Below are 26,067 nucleotides of genomic sequence, written 5' to 3'. Positions count from 1 at the left end.
TTCCCATTCTGTTGTTTTCCTCTATTTCTTTGCATTGATCACTTCAGAAAACTTTATCTCTCCTTGCTATTCTTTGGAATTCTGCATCCAAATGAGTGTATCTTTCCTTTTCTCCTTTGCCTTCCACTTCTCTTCTTTTCATAGCTATTTGTAAGGCCTCCTCAGACAACCATTTTGCCTTTTTGCATTTCTTTTTCTTGGGAATGGTCTTGATCACACCTTCCTGTACAATATCACAAACTTCCATCTGTAGTTCTTCAGGCTCTGTCAGATCTAATCCCTTAATCTACTTGTCACTTCCACTGTATAATCGTAAGGGATTTGATTTAGGTCAAACCTGAATGATCTAGTGATTTTTCCCTACTGTCTTCAATTTAAGTCTGAATTTTGCAATAATATATTATCTCACATAATTGCCATTTTCTTCTTAATATGGTTAAAATGTTAACTCATAGCAGCTTTCTTGATGGCTCAGATAGTAAAGAATCCATCTGCAATGCAGGAGATCTGGGTTTGATCCCAGATTGGGAAGATCCCCTGGAGGAGGGTATGGCAATCCAGGCCACTATTCTTGCCTGGAGAATCCCCATGGACAGAGGAGCCTGGCAGGCTACAGTCCATGGGGTCTCAAAGAGTTGGACATGACTGAGCAACTAAGCACAGCACAGCACATAGTATTATTAACTGTAGTCACCATGCCATATGTTGGATCCCCTGAACTTAATCATCTTATAACTGAAAGTTGGTGCCCTTTGACCAACAGCTCCCCATTTCTCCCACCCTTCAGCCACTGGCAACCACCATCCCACTCTCTGTTTCTGTAAGTTCATACCACATATGAGCAATATCATACAATGTTTGTCTTTCTCCATCTGATTTATTTCACCTAGCATAATGTCCTCTAGGTTCCTCCATGTTGTCACAATGGCAGAATTTTCTTCTGTTCTTTAAGACTTAATATTCCGGTATATGTGTATACCACATTTTCTTTATTCATTCCTCCATTAATGGACACTTAGATTGTTTTCATATCTTGACTGTTTTTGCTACAGCAAACATGTGAGTTCAACTCTCTTTGAGTTCTTGATTTCAATTATTTTCAATATATATCCAGAAGTGGGAATGCTATATGGTAGTTCAGTTTTTAGTTTTTTGAGGAAACTTTGTATTTTACATCTGCTTATGTCATTAACAGCATATTGAAAAGCAGAGACATTGCTTTGCCAACAAAGGTCCAGTGTAGTCAAAGCTATGGACATGACTGTTTTTCCAATAGTCATGTATGGATGTGAGAGTTGGACCATAAGGAGGGCTGAGTGCCAAAGAACTGATGCTTTTGAACTGTGGAGTTGGAGAAGACTCTTGAGAGTCCCTTGGACTTCAAGGAGATCAAACCAGTCAATCCTAAAGGAAATCAATCCTGAATATTCATTGGAGGGACTGATGCTGAAGCTGAAGCTCCAATACTTTGGGCACCTGATGCAAAGACCTGACCATTAAAAGAGACCCTGATGCTGGGAAAGATTGAAGGCAGGAGGATAAGGGGATGACAGGACAGAATGGTTGCATGGCATCACCAACTCAATGGACATGAGTTTGAGCAAGCTCCAGGAGATGGTGAAGAACAGGGAAGCCTGGCGTGCTGCAGACCATGAGGTTGAAAAGAATAGGACGCAACTGAACAACAAAATATCATTAATAGGCCTTCAAGATGGCTCACTGGTAGAGAATCCACCTATCTATCTGCCTGATAGATTGTCTTTAACATTTATTATAGTACATAAGGAAAATATTGGCATAAATGAGTATATATGTATTATTATAGGGCTTCCCTGGTAGCTTAGACAGTAACGAATTTGCCTGCAATGCAGGAGACCCCGTTTTGATCCCTGAGTTGGGAAGATCCCCTGGAGAATATGATCCACTTCAGTAGTCTTGCCTAAAGAATTCCACAGACAGAGGAGCCTGTTAGGCTACAGTCCATGGTGTCACAAAGAGTCAGGCACGACTAAGTGACTAACACTTTCATTTTCATGTATTATTAATCGTTTAGTTAGAGAAACCATACATTAAAAAGCAAAATAAAAGGCTGGAGTGACATGTTTGGAACATATCAGAGTAGTAACATCACATATAATAACAACAGCAGATATTGAAAATATTCTTTGCTATGTTCTGGGCACTATATTAAACCATAAACCATTTATCATTTATTTTCTCGTTTAATCCTTACAACAGCCATTTTAGGTAATGTACTGTTTTTACCCTCGTTTTACAAGTAAAGATATGAGAATCCCAGGTAGGGGCTAATGCTCTTAACAATCAGAGATCTAAATACCAATAATTAAAAAAATTAAAGTGCCAGTTCTTAAATATGAATAGATAATAAACATAAAGGTAATACTCAGCATCTCTCATAATCAGGAAAGTGAGATAATTTTTCATTTACCCAATTGGCAAAAATAAGCAGTGTTACTAATATTGGCAGGATAAGAAAGATACACTTGTATACTACTAGACGTATAAATTGGTACATTTTTTAGAAGACCATTTAGCTTTCCCCATTGATATTTAAAATATGCATATCCTTTGACTAGATGACTTTATTTGGAAACCCTTATACAAATTTTCAATGAAAAATAATGTGTGTGTGTGTGTGTGTATGTGTGTGTGTGTGTGTGTGTAAGCAGTATCAGGGTGTTAAAACCAAATGATGACTTAGCTATATAATGGAGTAAGCATTGAAAAGGACACGCATGTGTGGAAACAGGCAGCTTGATGTTCTGCTGCTGAGGAATATAAATTGGTACAACTTGTCTGGGGGGAATGTTCAAAATAGACATCAAAAGTCCTCATTCGGATTGTATCCCTTTTCCCCATGTGTATGCTATATTATTGAGTAGAAAGAAAAATACTGCAGAATCATACATATAGTAGAACTCAATTGGGGTTGGTTTTTGTTGTTGTTGTTGTTTTTGAAGGATATATGTACTTAAATTTTCTATGTTCCCAGAAGAAGGTTTGGAAAGATGCTCACTACATTATCCCTGTAAAGAAAAGATCTCAACTTTTTTAATGCCTCTATTGCTTAAATTTTATAATAACTTTTGAAATAGTCTTTTTTTTTATTATTGGTTGTAAGTGTGTAATTGCCAAAAAACATAGAGCAATTGACTCAAAGAAGCAAGACCATTTTCCCCGAAGGGTTTCCAAACCTAATGAATCAGTATTGTGTCTTCCTGGGCTTAAATGGAATTTTATTTTTTATAGATGTGGGGCTCTACCTATAGGGCTCAGCAGAGCTTAAAAGAACTGAAATTTTTCAGACCACATGTTGCTGAATACAAGACAAACCTGTTTAGTGAGCATGTAGCCAAGAACTGTGATATGTAGCATTTGTAATCTTTGCAAATTCATATCAGAAGTTAAAATGACATATTAAATTATTCAACTACGATTAGAGTTTTTGTTGCAGGTTACATTGTGTATTTGAAACTATGGCTAGAGTTGTAATACAATAATGAAATCCTTGCATCCCATTTTGAAAAGGGAAACCAGAGGCAAGTGCTCACTCAGAATGTTGCCAGTATGATGCATTGGTCACAGAAGATTGTAGAAAGGCTGCACTGGCTCTCCAGTGGTTAAAACTCAGTGCCTTCACTGCCATGGGCCCAGGTTCAATCCCTGGTCAGAAATCTAAGATCCCGCAAGCTACATGGCGTATCCAAAAAGAGAAAAGTCACCTTTATCACTGGTTCTAATGTTTTAATATTATTTAACAACAAAATAGAGTAGTCTTCATTTCTGTGAAATATACAGTAAAATTGTTCAGCTAGAAAGGTAGGATGGGTAAATACCTGTAAAAAGGTATTACGCTGGTGCAGAAGTAATTGCAGTATTGCATTGTTGAACTTTGCCATTTGATAGTGGAATATATTCTTATGGAAAAGAAATGCAAAAAAGCAAAATGGCTGTCTGGGGAGGCCTTACAAATAGCTGTGAAAAGAAGAGAAGCGAAAAGCAAAGGAGAAAAGGAAAGATATAAACATCTGAATGCAGAGTTCCAAAGAATAGCAAGAAGAGATAAGAAAGCCTTCTTCAGCGATCAATGCAAAGAAATAGAGGAAAACAACAGAATGGGAAAGACTAGGGATGTCTTCAAGAAAATCAGAGATACCAAAGGAACATTTCATGCAAAGATGAGCTCGATAAAGGACAGAAATGGTATGGACCTAACAGAAGCAGAAGATATTAAGAAGAGATGGCAAGAATACACAGAAGAACTGTACAAAAAAGAGCTTCATGACCCAGATGATCACGATGGTGTGATCACTCACCTAGAGCCAGACATCCTGGAATGTGAAGTCAAGAGGGCCTTAGAAAGCATCACTACGAACAAAGCTAGTGGAGGTGATGGAATTCCAGTTGAGCTGTTCCAAATCCTGAAAAATGATGCTGTGAAAGTGCTGCACTCAATATGCCAGCAAATTTGGAAAACTCAGCAGTGGCCACAGGACTGGAAAAGGTCAGTTTTCATTCCAATCCAAAAGAAAGGCAATGCCAAAGAATGCTCAAACTGCCGCACAATTGCACTCATCTCACACGCTAGAAAAGCAATGCTCAAAATTCTCCAAGCCAGGCTTCAGCAATATGTGAACCGTGAACTTCCTGATGTTCAAGCTGGTTTTAGAAAAGGCAGAGGAACCAGAGATCAAATTGCCAACATCCGCTGGATCATGGAAAAAGCAAGAGAGTTCCAGAAAAACATCTATTTCTGCTTTATTGACTATGCCAAAGCTTTTGACTGTGTGGATCACAATAAACTGTGGAAAATTCTTCAAGAGATGGGAATACCAGACCACCTGATCTGCCTCTTGAGAAACTCGTACGCAGGTCAGGAAGCAACAGTTAGAACTGGACGTGGAATAACAGACTGGTTCCAAATAGGAAAAGGAGTTCATCAAGGCTGTATATTGTCACCCTGTTTATTTAACTTATATGCAGAGTACATCATGAGAAACGCTGGACTGGAAGAAACACAAGCTGGAATCAAGATTGCCAGGAGAAATATCAATAACCTCAGATATGCAGATGACACCACCCTTATGGCAGAAAGTGAAGAGGAACTCAAAAGCCTCTTGATGAAGGTGAAAGTGGAGAGTGAAAAAGTTGGCTTAAAGCTCAACATTCAGAAAATGAAATTCATGGCATCCGGTCCCATCACTTCATGGGAAATAGATGGGGAAACAGTGGCAACAGTGTCAGACTTTATTTTTCTGGGCTCCAAAATCACTGCAGATGGTGACTGCAGCCATGAAATTAAAGACGCTTACTCCTTGGAAGGAAAGTTATGACCAACCTAGATAGCATATTCAAAAGCAGAGACATTACTTTGCCAACAAAGGTCCGTTTAGTCAAGGCTATGGTTTTTCCTGTGGTCATGTATGGATGTGAGAGTTGGACTGTGAAGAAGGCTGAGCGCCGAAGAATTGATGCTTTTGAGGTGTGGTGTTGGAGAAGACTCTTGAGAGTCCCTTGGACTGCAAGGAGATCCAACCAGTCCATTCTGAAGGAGATCAGCCCTGGTATTTCTTTGGAAGGAATGATGCTAAAACTGAAACTCCAGTACTTTGGCCACCTCATGCAAAGAGTTGACTCATTGGAAAAGACTGATGCTGGAAGGGATTGGGGCCAAGAGGAGAAGGGGACGATAGAGGATGAACTGGCTGGATGGCATCACTGACTCAATGATTTGAGTCTGAGTGAACTCTGCGAGTTGGTGATGGACAGGGAGGCCTGGCGTGCTGCGGTTCATGGGGTCGCAAAGAGTCGGACACGACTGAGCAACTGATCTGATCTGATCTGATCTGAATACTCCATTGTCTATATGTACCACAGCTGTCTTATCCATGTAACATAAAGGGACATGAAGGAATGTAAATATTAGAAAATGCCTAATACAGGAGTATAATCTCACTATTTACTAAAGTTACTTCTGTATTTAAAGAAAATATTTTTACATGGCATGGTGTTGCACTCCATAAATAAGAGTGATGATAGTATAAACACTTTTACTAAGATTGAACTGGATGGCAGAAATTGTTGTAAGTGCTTTGCAGTCAGTATTTCATTTATTTTTTATAACAATTCTATAAGTACTTATTACTCAGCTTACAAATAAGGATCTGAGTCTTCAAGAGATGAAATAACTTTTTTGAGGTCACATAACTGCTAAATGACAGAAACATAATTTGAATCCAGGTAGTCTGATTCCAAATCTAAATTAATAAGCACATTGCCTATAAAATAAAATTTTCAAAAGAGAGGACTTCATAGCTATGCAAAATACAATACTTTTTTTTCCCCTATCTTTTATCTGAGAGGTGCTCAGCCTACTATCCATCTGGGAAGCTAAAATTCTATCATTGTAGACTTACTGCTTTGGGTTTGTAAGACTTCAGGATGTCAGGAATCTCCAGTTAAAATGCAAGTATTCACCTGAGAAATTATACACATCTAATGGGATTATGATAGTGTCCAGGAACTCAGTAATGAAACATGGGTTCACTGGCTGTGGAGCAGCAAAGGAGAGCAGAGAGATAGACTTGGAAACCAAACAAGGAGAGAGAGAGAGGCCAACAACTGACTAACGTGAGGATTTTTGCCAAAGGCTGAAAAAGGATAGCCAACAATTTAAGCTTTTTATGGCTCGGGACAGCAATTATTAAGACATTGAGGTTTTTTTCATATTTCTTCAGTATAGACCATTTACCATCTCTTTGATTCTAGGAAATACAGCACAGCTGATGCTAGTCAGCATTGATATGTTTTATTATTAACTAAATACCTCTCCTTTGTCTCACAGCAATCAGCAGGCCTTTTTACTGGAGAATGTCCCTTGTACTAATGCAAGCTGTGAGGGGGCGCATCGTATGTTTAAAGTCTACTGGGAGCTGATGGACCTAAACCAAATCAGAGATGCGGTGGTTGCCACCTTCTTTGACATTTACGAAGATGTGAGTTCAGAGCTCTTCTGTGTGTTCAGAATCTAATTGCCTTCTACCTTGTCTCACTCTCACTTCACCCTATTTAACCAGACAATAGATGCGATAATGAAAGCAAACGAGTTAATTAAAGAAAACCCCTTTTAATGTTAAATGACAGAAAGAACAAATTAATTGATACCACTGGCTGATCAGAACAGTGAAATATGAAAGCGTCTTTATCTCATTTTATGCCTGTTTAGATGAAACCACTAGAGAATTATGCTCATGGCAGTTGTGCGTGTGCTCAAATAGAGAAAACAACAGCCGACAGATGACAGACCCTTAAACCTGAGCAGGATCACAGAAGAATGAGTTCAGTGTGTACTCTCTCTTAACCTTGTGAGCTAGAGGTGGCATCTATTGCCCCAGATTCTTGTGACTGTCCTCAGTTCCAGGTGGCCTGGGAAAGGCACACAGGGTCCTGGTTTTCTTCTTTCTAATGTCAAAAACCAGTTTTGGGGGAAAAAGTAAATTCTGATAAAAATGCGTTAAATTCCAGAGTTAATATGTCACAAAATATCTTTGTAAAATAACTTGATTATTTTAAAAAGTTAAATCTCCATCAGGACAATTATGTCCAACACTAACCCAGTTGGTTTTGTTTGGCTTTTGTAGGAGGCTGATCTTCAATTACAAGTATCTTCCAGGTGCTTGTTTTCCTCTGTCTCTCTGCTACCAACTCTTGTATTGTTTCACTTTTTATAAGCAATTTCCAAGCATAAAAGTAATTGGGTAAAAATATAATGAGGAAAAATCAGTAGAATTAACTATAAATCAGCTTTTAATTTCTGTACATAAAACCATAGATGAAATTTAAAATTGCATCTAAATCTAGGAGATAAATTAGCTATGAAAGAGTTAAATAATTAACATTCTTAACATGCGTGTGTTTGTGCTAAGTGGCTTCAGTCAGGTCCAACTCTTTGTAACCCTATGGAATGTAGCCTGCCAGGTTCCTCTGTCCATTGGATTCTCCAGACAAGAATACTGGAGTGGGTGGCCATGGCTGCCTCCAGGGGATCTTCCCAACCCAGGGATCAAACCCATGTCTCTTATATCTCCTTCAGTGGCAGACAGATTCTTTACCACTAGCACCACCTGGGAAGCTCACATTCATAACAGGCTGTGCTGTGCTTTGTCACTCAGTTGTGTCTGACCCTTTGCAAGCCCATGGACCGTAGTCTACGCCAGGCTCTTGTGTCCTTAGGGAGTCTTCAGGCAAGAAGACTGGAGTGGGTTGCCATGCCCTCCTCCAGGGTATCTTCCCAACCCAGGGATTGAACCCAGATCTCCAGCATTGTAGGTGGATTCTTTATCATCTGAGCCACCAGGGAAGCCCCCATCCATAACGGAAAAAGGATTTATTCAAACTGATACAAGTCACCAGAAACTCCCACTGGAAAAACAACATGATTAAGTCAGTTTACAGAAGAAAAAAAAAGATGTGAGTAAAAAAAAGCTAACATGAAATATGGATCCTCCCTGTAGCTCAGACGGTAAAGAATCCGCTTCTAAAGAATTCTATTTAGAAAATAGAATCTGTTTTCTAAATCCTTAACAATTACAATGCAGGAGCCCTAGGTTCGATCCCTGGGTTGGGAAGATCCCCTGGAGAAGGAAATGGCAATCCACTCCAGTATTTTTGCCTGGAGAATCCCATGAATAGAGGAGCTTGGCGGGCTACAGTTCGTGGGGTCGCAAAGAGTCAGACACGACTGGGTAACTAACACTAACTAACTAACATGTGAAAAGATATGATAAATGATTGATCTCATTAAGAGTTAGCAGAATGAAAGTTTAAATGAGCACCTTTTTTACCCCCAATAAAATTAGCAAAGCTTTCCACTTTTTTAGGAAAAAACATAAGAAGCAGCGCAAATAAAAAGTAACCTTCTTTCCCTGATGATTGGAAACACTTCAGTAGTTCATGTCAAAGGCCTTTAAAAATTAATACATGGGGCTTCCATAGTATATCAATGGTAAAGAATCCTCTTGCCAATGCAGGAGACATGGGTCTGATCCCTGATCTGGGAAGATCCAACATGCTGTGGAGCAACTAATCTGAAGTGCCACAACTACTGAGCCCGTGCTCTAGAGCCTGGGAGCACAAGTGCTGAAACCTCACAACCTAGAACTTGTGCTCCACCACAGGAGAAGCTACCACAGTAAGAAGCCTGTACACCACACGCGACTGGAGAGTAGCTGTGTGTGCAGGCTGTCTGCAGTGGGAGAAAAGCCCACACAGCAACGGAGACCCAGCACCATGAATAATAGAGAAATAAGTTTTATTTTTTTTTAATTCATGCAGATATGCCTGGAAGGAAATACACAAGAGTAACATTTATCCTCAGAGATTTAAATTACAGTTTTTTTAAAAATTTTATTTATATTTAATATTCTAGGTTTTATATTTTTAATAGTATCTTTATTTTAAATATCAAGTTGAATAAGTAAGGTCTGTATTTACATGATAAACATGTCATACGTTTTCATCATTTTTTCAGTCAGTCCAGTAGCTTCTTACCATTTTTATGTTTTTTTCCAGGGAATCTTGGACATTGTAGTACTAAGCAAAGGGTATACAAAGAGTGATTTTGCCATCCATACCCTAAAAAATAACTTTGAAGCAGATGCTTATTTTGTTAAAGTCATTGGTGAGTATTTGTTTTATATGCTTTATTATTAAGTATTAACATCTGATTTTGTATTCTGTCAATGCACATTTTCCAAAGAGTAAAACATGCTTCTGTGTAACAACTCTCCAAAGCAGACAGATCAACTTCAGTACAACGCGACCACCCTGTTCAAATTTGCCATCTGTCCCACCAGTGGCTTTTTCCTTTCTGATCCAGAGGCTGTTCAGGAATACTACTGTCACATCTGCTCCAGTCTGGAACAGTTCCTTTTCATGCCCTTAGCAGTTGTAAAGAATACAGGCCTGCGTTCTGTAGTGTGATCCTCTTTCTTCCTTACCCAGTTCAAGATACACATTGTTTACAGAAACGTCACTACATGGAATTTGGTGGAACCTATGCTGTGGCCTTTCGATGCATCATGTCAAGAAACACATGACGTTGCCCTGACCCACCACCATGATGATACCCTTGATCATCTGGTCATCTTGATGACTGCTAGTTTTCCCACCTTAAGTTAACTTTTCCCCTTTATAATTAGTGTTTTGTGGAGAGGTATTCTGATACTTAATGTACTTTCTGCATATCAAATTTTTACCAGTTTTAGAATCCATTGACAACTCCTGCCTAAATCAGCCTTCTATATGACTGTTGTCAATGAGTAGTTCTTTGTTTCCAGGGCTCCTGCATTTTTCAATTGGCATTCTACTCTACATCTGCCATCTCCTCCACCTAACACTTACGTTCATCATAGAGATCCTGAACATGTTGTGTTAAGTGTGTGCCTGGGTATTTTATTTTCTTTGACATGATTATAAATGTCACTGTGTTTTTAAGTTTAGTTTCCACATACTTCTTTTTAGTGTATAGAAACACAGTTGATTTTTGTGTGTTGATCTTATACACTGCAACCTTGCTCACCTCACTTATTAGTTCCAGGGGGATTTTTTAATTTTTATTCTGTGTAACTTTATTTTTTTCTAAACTTTTTATTTTGTATGGGGTATAGCTGATTAACAATGTTGTGATAGCTTCAAGTGAACAGCCATGGGACTCAGCCATACATACACAAGTATCCATTCTCCTCCAAACGCCCCTCCTATCCAGGTTGCCATAGAACATTGAACAGAGTTTCCTATACTATACAATAGGTCCTTGTTGGTTATCCACTTTGAATATAGCAGTGTGTACATGTCCATCCCAAACTCCCTGACCCTTCCCCCACATCCTTCCCCCTGGCAACCATAAGTCTCAAATTATCTTAAGTCTGTGAGTCTCTTTCTGTTTTGTAAGTAAGCTCATTTGTATCCTTTATTTTTAGAGTCCATATAAGGAATATATGGACACATATAAGGCATGTCATATATTTCTCCTTCTCTGTCTGACTTACTTCACTTAGCATGACACTCTCTAGGTCCATCAGTGTTGCTGCAAATGGCATTATTTCATTCTTTTTAGTGGCCAAGTAATACTCCGTTGTATATATCTACCACATCTTCTTTATCCATTCTTCTGTCGGTGGACATTTAGGTTGTTTCCATGCCTTGGTTACTGTAAACAGTGTTGCAATGAACACTGGGGTATATATATCTTTTCAGATCATGTTTTTCTTCAGATATATGCCCAGGAGTGGGATTGAAGGGTCATATGGTAACTCTGTTTTTAGTTTTTTAAGGAACTTCCATACTGTTCTCCATAGTAGCTGAACCAATTTACAGTCCCACCAACAGCATAGGATGGTTCCCTTCTCTCCATACCCTCTCCACCATTTATTGTTTGTGGGTTTTTTGATGATAGCCATTCTGGTAGGTGTGAGGTGATATCTCATTTTAGTTTTGATTTGCATTTATCTAATAATCAGAGATGTTGAATATCTTCTTATATGCTTCTTGGCCATCTATATGTCTTGTTTGGAGAAATGTCTATTTAGGGCTTCTGCACAGGCAGAAGGATATAAAATTATCCTTCTATCTGTGCCCTTACTGATTCCCACAACAGCACAGATCCATAGAATGCTCTTCAGACAGGAGACTTTCTGTGCTACAGAATTGGAGGGGTTCCCTAGCTCCCCTGAATCAGAACTAGCTCCTAGCTCTAATTGTTTTCCTCTTATTCCTGTCAGCTTTTAGAGCTTCTCATTCTGATTCTACTAATACTTAGCACAAATTTCTAACAAACATATGTGAACCTGTATTTCCTTGGATTGTTAAAATTTTAACAGTATCTTCACCTTTCACTTCCCAAATAAGATGAGACCTTTCAAAAGCTTTTGTCCCCTGCCTCCTTCCAGATTTTGTTGAAATAATGTGGAAATTTATTTCTGAATGATTGACTTAGTTTTACCTTTTTTTTTTTGAAGGATAATTGCTTTACAGAATTTTGTTGTTTTCTGTCAAATATCAACATGAATCAGCCATAGGTGTACATATGTGCCCTCCCTCTTGAACCTCCCTTCCATCTCACTCCCCATCCCACCCCTCTAGGTTGATACAGAGCCCCTGTTTGAGTTCCCTGAGACTTCACAGCAAATTCCCACTGACTGTCTATTTAACATATGGTAATGTAAGTTTCCATGTTATTCTCTCCATACATCTCACCCTCTCCTCTCCTCTCCCCATGTCCATAGTCTTTCTCTGTGTCTCTTTCTCCACTGCTGCCTTGCAAATAAATTCATCAGTACCATCTTTCTAGATTCCATATATATATGCGTTAGTATGCAATATTTCTCTTTCTCTTTCTGACTTACTTCACTCTGTATAATAGGCTCTGGGTTCATCTACCTCATTAGAACTGACTCAAATGTGTTCCTTTTTTAAGGCTGAGTAATATTCCATTGTGTATATGTACCACAACTTCTTTATCCATTCATCTGTCAGTGGACATGTAGATTGCTTCCGTGTTCTAGCTATTGTAAATAGTGCTGCAATGAATATTGAGGTACAAGTGTCTTTATCAACTTTGGTTTCCTCAGGGTATATGCCTGGGAGTCAGATTGATGGGTCATATGGTGGTTTTATTCCTAGTTTTTTAAGGAATTTCCATACCGTCTTCCATAGTGGCAGTATCAATTTACATCCCCACCAACAGTACAAGAGTGTTCCCTTTTCTCCACACCCTCTCCAACATTTATTGTTTGTAGGCCTTTTGATGATGGCCATTCTAACTGGTGTGAGGTGATACCTCATTGTAGTTTTGATTTGCGTTTCTCTAATAATGAGCAATGTTAAGCATCTTTTCATGTGTTTGTTAGCCATCTGTTTGACAAAATTCAGCACCCATTTATGATTAAAACTCTTCAAAAAATGGGCATAGAAGGAACCTACCTCAACATAGTAAAGGCCATATATGATAAGCCCACAGGAAACATTATTCTCAGTGGTGAAAAACTGAAAGCATTCCCACTAACATCAGGAACAAGACAAGGGTGTCCACTCTCACCACTGTTATTCAACAAGTTTTGGAAGTCCTGGCTACAGCAATCAGAGAAGAAAAAAAAAAGGAAAGGAATCCAGATTGGAAAAGAAGAAGTAAAGCTCTCACTGTTTGCAGGTGACATGATACTATACATAGAAAACCCTAAAGATAGTATCAGAAAATTACTAGAGCTAATCAGTGAATTTAACAAAGTCACAGGATACAGAATCAATACACAGAAATCACTTGCATTCCTATATAGTAACAATGAAAAATCAGAAAGAGAAATTAAGGACTCAATCCCATTCGCAACAGAAAGAATAAAATATCTAGGAATAAATGTACCTAAGAAGACAAAAGAATGTATATAGAAAATTATAAGACACTGATGAAAGAAATCAAAGACAACATAAACAGATAGAGAGATAGTCCATGTTCCTGGGTAGGAAGAATCAGTATTGTGAAAATGACTATACTGCCAAATGCAATCGACTCAGTGCTATCCCTGTCAAATTACCAATAGCATTTTTCGTAGAACTAGAACAAAATATTTCACAACTCATATGGTTTTACCTTTTGTACCTTCTATTTTCTAAATCCTTAACAATTTATAGCCGTGTTAGCAATGATCGTTTATACTTAACAAGTTACTAGCTTTACTGTCACCTTATACTTATATACTACATGTTTGCTGCTGCTGCTGCTGCTAAGTCGCTTCAGTCGTGTCCAACTCTGTGCGACCCCATAGACGGCAGCCCACCAGGCTCCCCCGTCCCTGGGATTCTCCAGGCAAGAACACTGGAGTGGGTTGCCATTTCCTTCTCCAATGCATGAAAGTGAAAGTGAAGACGCTCAGTTGTGTCCGACTCCTCGTGACCCCATGGACTGCAGCCCACCAGGCTCCTCCATCCATGGGATTTTCCAGGCAAGAGTACTGGAGTGGGGTGCCATTACCTTTCTTCATTCAAATTCTGGAGTGTTTCTTCAAGAGATTTTCAGAAAGGTATACATAGGTTAATATATTTTCAGAGTACTGGTATGTTTTAAAATATCTTTTATTAAGCATAGAATTTTTTAATTTAAAAATTTTAATTTAAATTAATTTTTAACTTAATTTAAAAAATGAATGAAAGATAGGTAATCAATAACAGATAAAAAGTTTTCTGTATACAGTCTAAAATAATGTCTAAATGACAAGAATGACTGAAATGGGAGTCTTTATTTCACATGTGCTATTTGATTATGACATTTGCTTTGTATTCATGTGTTTTAAAGAAACAAAAACTAAAGACATTTTCAGAGAAATGAATGTGAATAGCCACCCATAATCCAGGCAAGGATTTTTCATTTCAAATGTTACTAAAACCATTATACAGTATTGACCTTTAGTTTTGACTTTCTATCATTCTTCTCCCCACCTGTACATTTATCTAGTGTGACAGTATTTATGCACAATTACTGCAGTTTTCTTTGAGTTTTGGCATTTGTGTAAAGTAGCTAATGTAAACTGAATCACAAAACCAGAAGTGAAAGTTTTATACTTGAAATATCTTTAAGTATACAAAGACATAATGTAAAGTGTGGTTTGGCATGAAATGTTAAGGTCCTGAGCATTGTCGTTTTAAGGAAAACTTACAGATTTTACATCCCATTGGTCATGTTTTAAGCTAATTTAATGCACATAGCTCATTAAACATTTTAATTGCAGTTTTTCATTTAACTGTGACTAGGCTGTCTTCTTAAATTTCATTAATCGTTTTTAAACAACTTTGGTTTTTAAAGTCTAGGGGTATTAGAAATTACTTTTTAGAACAGTTTATTTAAAGGGGTATTATAAAATGCTATAATAAATCTCTTTAGACCTTTATGATGTGGTTATAAATACTAATAAATTATAAAAGTTGATGAAGTTGTTAAAAATCCTTAAACTAGACCTGAATCAACCAAGGTCACCTAATTAGTAGGAAAACATTTATTGACAACTTAAAATGAAAAACATTATGTTTAGACTTGACAGGAAACAACAAAATTCTATAAAGCAATTATCCTTCAATTAAAAAATAAATTTTAAGAAAAAAAAAATGAGGTACTTCAAAACTAAAGAGTTAAAAAAGAGTTCTTGATATCAAGAAGCTCACAGTGGCCAAAAAAAAAAACCACACAAATAGTAGGAGGCTGAAATTATATACCAGTATCTGTCCTGTTGGGGCTTCGAAGTCGGCTCAGTGGTGAAGAATCTGCTTGCCAATACAAGAAACATGTGTTTGATCCCTGGGTCAGGAAGATTCCCTGGAGAAGGAAATGGCAACCCACTCCAGTATTCTTGCCTGGAAAATCCTATGGACAGAGAAGCCTGGAGGGCTTCAGTCCATGGGGTCGCAGAAGAGTCAGAACACCAACTTGTTCAGTCGCTCAGTCAAATAAACTATCAATAAGAATCGATTAAATTATGTTGTATCCATACTGTTTTGTTGTTCAGTTGCTAAGTCATGTCCGACTCTGCAATCCCATGGATTGCAGCACGCCAGGCTTCCTTGTCTCTCACCATCTCCCAAGAGCTTGCTCAAACTCATGTGAGTAATGCATTCCAACCATCTCGTCCTCTATCGTCCCCTTCTCTTGCCTTCAGTCTTTCCCAGCATCAGGGTCTTTTCATTAAGTAAACAACAACAACAACAAAAGCTATGCTGTTAAATTTCCCTTTCCCATAATGGGCCCTTTTATGTGTTTTAGCTGTTCCCAGTTTTTGTTATAGTTGCTTACGAAAAATGTTTTACTGTACTTATGTGTGCTCAGACACTCACTCAGCAATGTCAGACTCTTTGCGACCTCATACCTGATGTGAAGAACTGACTCATTTGAAAAGACCCTGATGCTGGGGAAGATTGATGGCGGGAGGAGAAGGGGACGACAGAAGATGAGATGGTTGGATGGCATCACCGACTCAATGGACATGAGTTTGAGTAAACTCCAGGAGTTGGTGATGGACAGGGAGGCCTAGTGTGCTGTAGTCCATGGGGTCGTAAAAAGTCGGACATGACTGAGCAACTGAACTGAACTGAACTGAAATGATCAGCCCCCAGGTTCCTTTGCCTGTGGGATTCTCCTGGCAAAAATACTGGAGTAGGGGGCAATTTTCTCCTCCAGGGGATCTTCCTAACCGGACATTTCCTCCTCCAGGGGATCTTCCTGACACCAGGATCAAAACTGCAACTCTTACATCTCCTGCATTGGCAGACAGATTCTTTACCACTGGTGCCACCTGGGAAGGCCTTTATTATACTTATAGCCATATGTTTTAAACAAAAAATTTAACTGTTCCACTTGTAGGAATTGAGCTTTTACTATAATAATAACTTCTACCTTGGAACATTTAGGAGTTGTTTGTTTTGTTTTGTTTTCTAACTAAAGCAAAAAGGATGGAATTTTTGTTTTGATGTCACTGAGGAAATTACATTCTTGCACTGATTTAATTCACTATTGGTACTTTTTAGTTGTTCCTCAGCTTGACTTTTGGAGTCTTAAAATAGTAATTTCAGAGTGATGTTTATAAAAACATTTCCTTTTGATTATGTAAGAGACTTTTAAGGCATTATTCTTTTTTATTTGTAAATTTTTAATTTGGTATTTATTTTGCTTTTTCATTATAAAAATAAGGCAGCCTATTGTGAAAACATTTGAAAAGTCTGGAAAAGTATTAATATTTTTTAAAATCTATGATCTTTTTACCACTTATTAGATACAACTATTCTGAACACTGAGCATTCTGGTAGTTCCTAAAGTTTCAAAAGTACCTGCAGCAATGAAAGCTGACGCTTTTCAATCCTGGAATCCATAATGATAGAATCTATAATTTATTTTAAAAGACAAACAAGAGTAGCTAACATTTATTGTTTATCATGTGCCAGGTCCTCTGTGTATTTTGCATGTGTTATCTCATATACCTATACATGATAATTTTTAATGACAATATATGTGAAGTATAACTTTTCAAAATATTATAATCTTACATATTCTATAAGGAGAAAGAGAAAGTACAAAATTTAGCTTACAAAACAACAAGTTATACCTCTGGTTCTTTTCTTCATTTCTGAGTTTAGAGAGCATGTATCATCCATGATCCAGCCTCATTCATTCAGACTCTGCCTGTTCAAGGCTCCCACTTTTCTAGATAATTTTCTTGTATGTGAGCAGACTTATACAAAGTGAAAGTGAAGTTGCTCTGTCATGTCCGACTCTTTATGACCCCGTGGACTGTAGCCTACCAGGCTCCTCAGTCCATGGAATTTTCCAGGCAAGAGTACTGGAGTGGGTTGCCATTTCCTTCTCCAGGGGATCTTCCCAACCCAAGGATCGAACACAGGTCTCCCGCACTACAGGCAGACGCTTTACTGTCTGAGCCACAAGAACCCTTTAAAACCAGACTATTTCCCTCTGTGCCAGGTCAGAGTATTAAGCACCCGAAGCAAGATAGATCCCGTTTGGAATGATAGGATTTGGAAGCTTTTGTAAACCTTATAAATTATTTTAAAACAAGGAAAGGTGAAGTGATTTGCATTGGCTCACACTTAATGGAATATCCTATACTGCATGATTAGAAAGCCTAAAAAGAGCTGAACTTCAGGTTTTTAGCCAGTGTTAGTATCAGGTAGTTACTTTGGGATTTGTTCTTGGTGAGTACTAATGACCTGTATAGATTTTAGTATGATTAATCTGATATGTACTGAAACTGACAACAACAAAAATCCTGTTAATAACAGAAAATGAACTACTAACACATATAAAATGTAGGCTGTATTGTGTTTCTCAGCAACATTTGATTCAGTTCTTTCTTTGTTTTTGAAGAAATTACATCTAATTATAATATGTTTAAACATTAAAGCTATGTTTAAACCATACTGTGAACCTGTCACATTAATATACTGACAAAGATGAGAAGAGAAATGAAAATAAAAATTTTCCTTTTATAGCCTATTATTTGAAGAAACCTAATGCTTTTCAGCTTTTTAAAAATTGTATTAGTTCAAGGGAGAAAGACAGTAAGATGTATGTATGTGAGTAGGTGTGTTCCTTTTTTTCTAATGGTAAAACTAAAGGAGGGTCACAGAGGCATTTAGAGAGAAAGCCAAAGCTAAGTAAAATTTCAGTGTTCCTTAACAAAAGCAGTAGTATAATGGCTGAAAATAGCCAAAGACATTTTTTTTCCTGCCTTACGTCAAACGTACATAGTGAGTGCAGCCCAGAAATGATACAGTCTAAATATGCCTTTCCTGCTGCAGTGCCCATATGGATGTCCCTGGAAAAAAAGTCAGGTTGTTTCATAGTGAAATAATAATTTCAGGCTAAGAACAAGTTAACCTTTGTTTGGGAGTTCTGCATTCCTAATTAAACAGTTAGCAATATTATCAACAATATTAAACAATAAACATTCTTAAACAATAACATTAAGTTATTAACAATAACATTAATTAATTGTGTTAATTAACACAATATCTGAAGGAATAAGTATTATTCCTTCTTGTGTCTTTAGTTGCAAAACCCAAGGAAATGCATATTCTATCTGTATTATGTAGACAACTTTTTATAAGACATATATGTGTGCAGACACACCTCAGAGATACTCAGGTACTTGGTTACAGATGGCTGCAATAAGTGAGTATCGCAATAATGTGGGTTAACAAGCTTTTTGGTCTCCCAGTGCCTATGAAAGTTATGTTTATATCATGCTTTATTAACTGTTCAACATCATTATGTCTTAAAAAATTATAATTGTAATTTAAAAATATTTTATTGCTAAAATATGCTAAGCATCGTCTGAACTTTCAGCAAGTCATAGTAATAACATCAAATACCACAGATCATTGTAATAAATGATAAAGCTTGAAATATTGTGAGAATTACCAAAATGTGACACAGAGACACAAAATGAGCAAATGCTGATAGAACAATGGCCCTGACAGATTTGCTTGACACAAGGTTGCTGCAGATCTTCAATTTATTTTATAAAAAACACAATATCTGAGAAGTGTAATAATGCAAAGCTCAGTAAACCAAGATATACCTATATAATATATATGACATATGTATGATATGTATATCTATGATACATTTAAATCTTCTCATTATGACCCTATTTCACACTATTACAGTGTGAAACTTCAAATTTAATAGAGGAAGTCTTGTTAAAAACAAAAATAGATACAGGAACTCAATTTTTATCTTGCTATATATAAAATGAAAGAGACTCATGTAATTTCAAATAAATACTCTCAACTGTGCTAAACAAAACACAGACATTTTATCTTGTACAGAAAATAAAATAATTCAGTGGTTCATTGATTTCCCATCTTATATAAATATAGGAAAATGTGTTTTTTAAATGAGTTAGTGTCTAGTGACCACATGGTCTTTCTAAAGAGTGTCATTCCCTTTCTGACCTTGAGTAATGTACTGGCCCAAGCTTCAGTTTCTGCTCTTGAAGAAAAAAGGGTGGGAGGAGGAGGGTAACTAGACTTACTTCACAGCCTTGCTATGAGGATTAAGGTAGAGCATATATGAAACTTCAGCATATGAACTTTGGGGGCGGGGTGGTACACACATTCAGTCCATGACAGTGGATTATAGTAAGTTGGTAACAGTATCTGGATAGTTCGGTTAAAGTGATTTTTATTTTCTCCTTTTTCCTTCTCTATATTTTTAAATTTTTTCTCGAATAACATATGTTATTATAGAAAAGTATTCACAAATATATATAGTAAGTGAATGGTAGATTAGTGGTAGCTTTGGGCCAGGGGTGGGAATGGGGCATGACGGCTGAAAGGTACAGGGTTTCTTTATTGTGATGAAAACTGATTGTGTTGATGACTGCACAATTCTAGGAATTTACTAAAATCCACTGAATAGGACCCTTTGAACGGGTGATTGCTCTGGTGTGTGAATTATATATATCTCAGCAAAGTTGCTATAAAAATGAATGTATGAAGGGAGTTTTGGAAATACTGTAGATCTGTTTATTAGCACTTACAGTCACTATATCCAGTATCTTCTCCCACATTTGCACATTATTGTCTTCACTTTGACTGCTACTTAGTTTTTCTCAGTGAGGATCTATCTTATGTAGCAAGCATCTGTTGCTGTCAACTTGGAAGAGGAAGATGTACGCATGTAAAAATAGCTAAAGAACAGTGAAAAGAACTTTATACTCAAATGTTAAATGGAACTATATGTATATAAGATTATTAAGATCAAAGAAGTCTTCTGTGAAGATGATAGTTGAGAACCTAGATCCTTGACAGATGGTTAAGGTTTGGAAAAACCAAAATGAGTAGTGGTATAACATTCTAGGAAGGAGAAGCCATGATCATAGTAATAAAGAATGAGCAGATAGAAAGAAGTAGAAACTAACTCACCTCCATGTACTGTGTTGAAGATTAATAAGAGAGAATATTGATAGTATCATTGATAAATGGGCACCTATGACAAAGAAAAGATTTTGTCAGTGACCCAATAACTACAGAGACTTACTGAATTAATCAAGATTCTCCAGAAAAACAACATCAATAGAATACAGAAAAAGAGAAAGATTTATTGTAGGAAATTAATTCATAAAGTTATGGAAGCTGACACGTCCAAAATCTGCAGAGCCAATGCCCATTTTGAGTCACAAGGCCAGCAGGCAGCTGTAGAACCAGGAAGAATGGTGTCCAGTTCATTGGGCAGGAAAAGGTGGTGTTCTAGTTTGAAGACCCATCAGGCAGGAGGCTTCTTCCTCAGGAGACGTCAGTCTTTTGTTCTGTTCACCTGGGTGGATGAGGCCCGCACATTATGGAAAACAATTCGCTTTACCCAGTTTACTGATTAAATGTTAATCTTATCTGAAAACACCCTCACAGACACACCTAGTTGGCACATAAAATTATGTCACACTTACTATTTAAATTCTTCATCAAAAAAGTCTGTGATCAAGTGTGCTGATAAAGAAAATGAATTTTACAGCAATGTTCAGAAGGAAAAAATAGATGTTCATTAAAAAAATTGATGTTCTGACCTGAGGGCTTTGACAAGAGTAACCACCTAGGAGTACAGACATCTAGGTGTGAGCTGACAAGACAGTGGAAATACAGTTGTAGCAATGGGTGTTCAGGTGTATAGCTTGATAAGATTTTACACAGGTACCTTCCCTTATAGCCACACTCCAATCAAAATAAAATATTTCCAGTACCCAAGAAGGGCCCCTTCCTTATATTCCCTGCAAAAGTATAACCACTGTTCTGATCTCTGTCACCACAGTTTTTCCTTTTCTAGCTGTCACATAAATGTAATCATATAGTATATACTCTTTGTGTCTGACTTCTTTTATTTAATATTATATCTCTGAAATTCAGCCAACATATACATTTGTAAATGTAATCTTACTGAACATATTTGCCTTTGTCTTTTTTTTTTTTAATTTTAGCAAGAGAGTATAAACCCTCTTTCATGTCAACACTTAGAGGTCTCTCATGCTTTAATAGCTCCATGTCATTCCATAAAACTATAGATGTTCCATAATTTATTTAGCATTTTCACTCTTAGTGGACACATAGGTAGTTTCTAATATTTCATATACATGAATTTGATGAGTTGAGAGGCTGTGTTTTTAGTGTTAATAGACAATACTAAGTTACCTTTCCCAAAAATCACAGACATTTATATCCGACCAGCATAACACTGTCCAGTTTACCACATATCATCTGAGTACTCTGAATTTTTATTTCACTAAGAAATTTGGTTTTTTAAAATTTTGCACCATGCAAATGGTAAAAAAAATACAGGAGTCTATAATAGTGAAAAGTAAGTCTCTTTTGCACCAGTGTTTCCCAGTGGTCCAATTCTTCCCGCCCAAAGCAACCTCTTCTTTGTGTCCAAGATATTTTATGCACTTAAACAAGCACATGTGTTTATATGCTTTTATTTTACGTAAGTGGTAGTTCTAGACTTTGCTTTCTCCATTTAACAATGTATCTTAGAGATTAAGATACTTAGAGAGCCTTAACAATATAGTCTAGAGCTACCTCATTGTTTTAACTATCAAACAGTATCATGTAGTATGGATACTGTTCATGTTCATGGGTTCTCAAAAAATGGAGAAGAGGGCCGCAAAGGATGAGACAGTTAGATAGCATCACCAACTCAGTGGACGTGAATTTGATGGTGAAGGACAGAGAAGCCTGGCGTGCTACCGTCCATGGGGTTGCAAAGAGTCGGACATGACTTAGCAACTGAACAACAACACTATGAATACAACATAATTTAATCAGTTCTTATTGATACCAGTTTATTTTCATTCTCTTGTTATTATAATTAATACCTGTAGAATAAATTCCTAAAAATGGAACTACTAAAAAATAATATATGTACACTTTTAAAATAAACTCTGTTGAACTCTACATGTAGAAAAGTGTACATAAGTACAGAGGTCTACACGTTTCGACAAAGTAAATATACACATGTAAATACACCCAGATCAAGAAAAGCATGATACCAGCAACCAGAAGCTTCCTCATGCCCACCCTTTCTGCTAAGCCCAGTTCACCTGAAGGTAACCAGTAATTTAATTTCTAACACTTTAGATTAATTCTGCCTGGTTTTGAATTTGTAAGTATTTTTTATTTTAACAGATGTCCCATCATGAAAATTTGATGTTGACACTGCTACTTCTATATAGGAGAATTCACATTTCCTAACACCTTTACCAACCCAAAAGATTATTAAACTTTTTGAGTTTTGCCAACTATAAAGTGAAAAGTGTTGTCTTATTTCACATTCTTCTTACACTGAGTAAAGTTCTGCATCTTTTCATATGTTCAAGAGCCATTTGTACTTTTATTTCTATAAATGGGTCTGTCCTTTTTCATTTCCTTAATGATTTATACCATAGTATATATTAATCTTTTGTGATATATTTTGTAAATATTCTTCATAGTTTATCATTTATCTTTGCTTTTGTTTTCCCTACAGACATTTTTATTGGTCTTTCATTTTTTCCTTTCTGTTAGGGTATAAAATTGATTTTTTTTTTCCTGACTAGTGAGGCTGAGTATCTTTCATCCTGGTTTTTTTTATTATTTGTACTTTCTCTTCTGGATATTGCTTCTCTATATCCTTTGTTTTTATTAGATTATCATCTCATCATCCATATCTAGAAGCTCTTTGTATGTTAGCAAGTATCTCTTTGTATTTTTTTTTAAAGTTCATAGCCCCTTGTCATTTTTTTAATTTTATGGTATCTTTTATTTTGTAACAGCTTTATTGAGATGTAATTTACGTACCATACCGTTTGCCCATTTCACGTATACAATTCAGTGGCTTTTTGCATATTAACAGAATTGTGCCAATATCACCACAAACATTTTCATCACCACAGAAGAAGCCTATACCCCTTTAAAAATTTTTAATTTTATACTAGAGTATAGTTGATTAACAGTGTTGTGATAGTTTCATGTGTACTGCAGACTGATTTAGTTATACATGTATCTATTCTTTTTCAAATCATTTTCCCATTTAGGTTGTTATACAATATTGAGCAGAGTTCCTGGTCTTAGACAGTAGGTCCTAGTATAGCAGTATGTACATCTCAATTCCAAACTTTCTATCCCTTTCCCTCTCTGCCCCGCCCCGCCCCCCCCACCCTGCTCTCCTGGTTCATTCTCTAAGTCTGTGAGTCTGTTTCTGTTTTGTAAATAAGTTCATTTGTACCAGTTCTTTTTTGATACTGCATATAAGCAATATCATATTATGTTTCTTTCTCTGACCACTCAGTATAGCAAAAACTAAAAATAGAGCTACCATATGATCCTGAAACCCTGTACCCTTTAGCTGCCACCATCAATCCCCCAGCCCCAGCCCTCGGCAACCACTACTTTCTGTATTCATAGATTTATCTGTCCTGGATATGTCATATAAATGGGGTCATATAATATGCGGTCTTTTGTGACTGACTTCTTTCACTTGCCATAATGTTTTTAAGATCCATCTTTGATGTAGCATGCATCAGCACTTTATTCCTTTTAATTGTCAAATATCCACATGAATTGTCAAATATCAATATGAATATTCCACATTTTGTTTATCCATCAGTTGATAGACATTTGGATGATTTCTACTTTTTGGCTATCGTGAATAATACTGTTGTGAACATTCATGTACAAGTTTTTGTGTGGACATATATTTTAATTCCTCTTGATATATACCTAAGAATGGAATGGCTGGGTTAAATGGGATTCTTTGTTCACCTTTTTAAGGAATTGCCATTTCCAAAGCAGCTGAACCATTTTGCATTCCCATAGAAATGTATGAGTATCCAGTTTCTCCACATCTTCACCCAAATTTGTAATCTGACTTTATAATCATACCCATTCTAATGGGTATGAAGCCTGGTGTGCTGCAGTCCATGGGGTCGCAAAGAGTCAGACACAACTTGGAGACTGAACAACAACAAAATGGGTGAGAAATGGTATCTCATTTGTTTGCTGTTTAGTTGCTAAGTCTTGTCCAACTCTTTGCGACCCCATAAGACTGTAGCCCACTAAGCTCCTCTGTCCATGAGGTTTCCCAAGCAAGAATATGGAATGGGTTGCCATTTCCTTCTCCAGGGGATCTACCCAGGGATCAAACCCAGGTCTTCTGCATTGGCAGGAGAATTCTTCACCACTGAGACACCAGGGAAGCCAGTATCTCATTATGGGTTTGTTTGTTTACAATCTTAACCTTTTAGTGTGTGCAGTTAAAAAAAAAAACGTAAAATTTACTGTCTTAACCATTTTTAAGTGTTCAATAGTGTTAAGTATATTTATATTGTTGTGAACCAGATTCCAGAACTTTTTCATCTTGTAAATTTGAAACTCTGCACCCATTTAACAGCTGTCCCCTCTCCCTCCCCCTAAACCCTGGCAACCACCATTCTACTTTTTTTCCTCTGAATTTGACACTTAGATACCTCATGTAAGTGGTATCATACAGTATTTGTCTTTTGATGACTGGCTTGCTTAGCATAATGTCCTCAAAGTTCATCCATGTTATAACATGTGACAGGATTTCTTCCCTTTTTAAAGTGAATAATATTCCTTCTGAGTGTATACCAAGCTTTGTTTGTTCATTCATCTGCCGCTCTTGTTATTGTTCAGTCTCTCAGTCAGGTCTGACTCTTTGCAACCCCATGGACTGCAGCATGTCAGGCTTCCCTATCCTTCATTACCTCCCAGAGTGTGCTCAGATTCACTTATCTGCTAATGGACATTCATTTGGGTCGTTTCCACCTCATGGATATTGTGAATTGTGTACATTTCATTGTGATTTTGCTATACATTTCCCTGATCACTAATGATGCTGAGCCTCTTTTCATGAGCTTTCTGTATCTCTATATCATCTTTGGAGAAATTCCTATTCAGATCCTTCGCCCATTTTTTAACTGGGTTGGCTTCTTATTACCGAAGCACATGTGTGAAGTCACTCAGTCATGTCCGACTCTTTGTAACCCCGTGGACTGTAGCCCGCCAGGCTCCTCTCTCCATGGGATTCTCCGGGCAAGAATACAGGAGTGGATTGCCATTTCCTTCTCCAGGGGATCTTTCCAACCCAGGGATTGAACCCAGGTCTCCTGCATTGCAGGCAGATGCTTTATCCTCTGAGCCACCAGGGAAGCCAACTGAAGCATAAGAGTTCTTTATTAGTACTGTCTTTGCCCAGTGTAATTTTCATGTTATGAATCAAAGTCTAACTTTATTTTCCTCCAGGTAGCCAACTATCCAGTACCATTTATTGAATAATCCATCTTTTACCTTTTCTAACAAGCATTTATTGAGCAAATACATTTGGCTAGGCCCTAAAAACATGATAAAAATTATGCAGAACTTTCATTCTGGTACAAAGACAGACTTGTGAGTAAATAGTGTACTGTTTAGCAAGATGTTTTAATGAAGGCTTAGGGAAATCAT

General features: G+C 37.1%; 1 protein-coding gene across 1 annotated transcript in view; it reads left to right on the top strand.

Moving 5' to 3' along the window:
* Positions 1–26,067, top strand: part of ITFG1 (integrin alpha FG-GAP repeat containing 1) — a 299,997-nt gene that overhangs the window by 214,675 nt on the left and 59,255 nt on the right. Inside the window, exons 11-12 of the mRNA NM_001038532.1 lie at positions 6,866–7,016; positions 9,592–9,700. Of these exons, the coding sequence (NP_001033621.1) occupies positions 6,866–7,016; positions 9,592–9,700 (260 nt within the window). The remainder of the gene's footprint in view (positions 1–6,865; positions 7,017–9,591; positions 9,701–26,067) is intronic.

This window comes from Bos taurus, chromosome 18 (genome assembly GCF_002263795.3).
Source record: "Bos taurus isolate L1 Dominette 01449 registration number 42190680 breed Hereford chromosome 18, ARS-UCD2.0, whole genome shotgun sequence".
NCBI lineage: Eukaryota > Metazoa > Chordata > Mammalia > Artiodactyla > Bovidae > Bos > Bos taurus.
The sequence above is the reverse complement of the archived record's forward strand: the minus strand, read 5'-3'. Positions and strand labels throughout refer to the sequence as shown.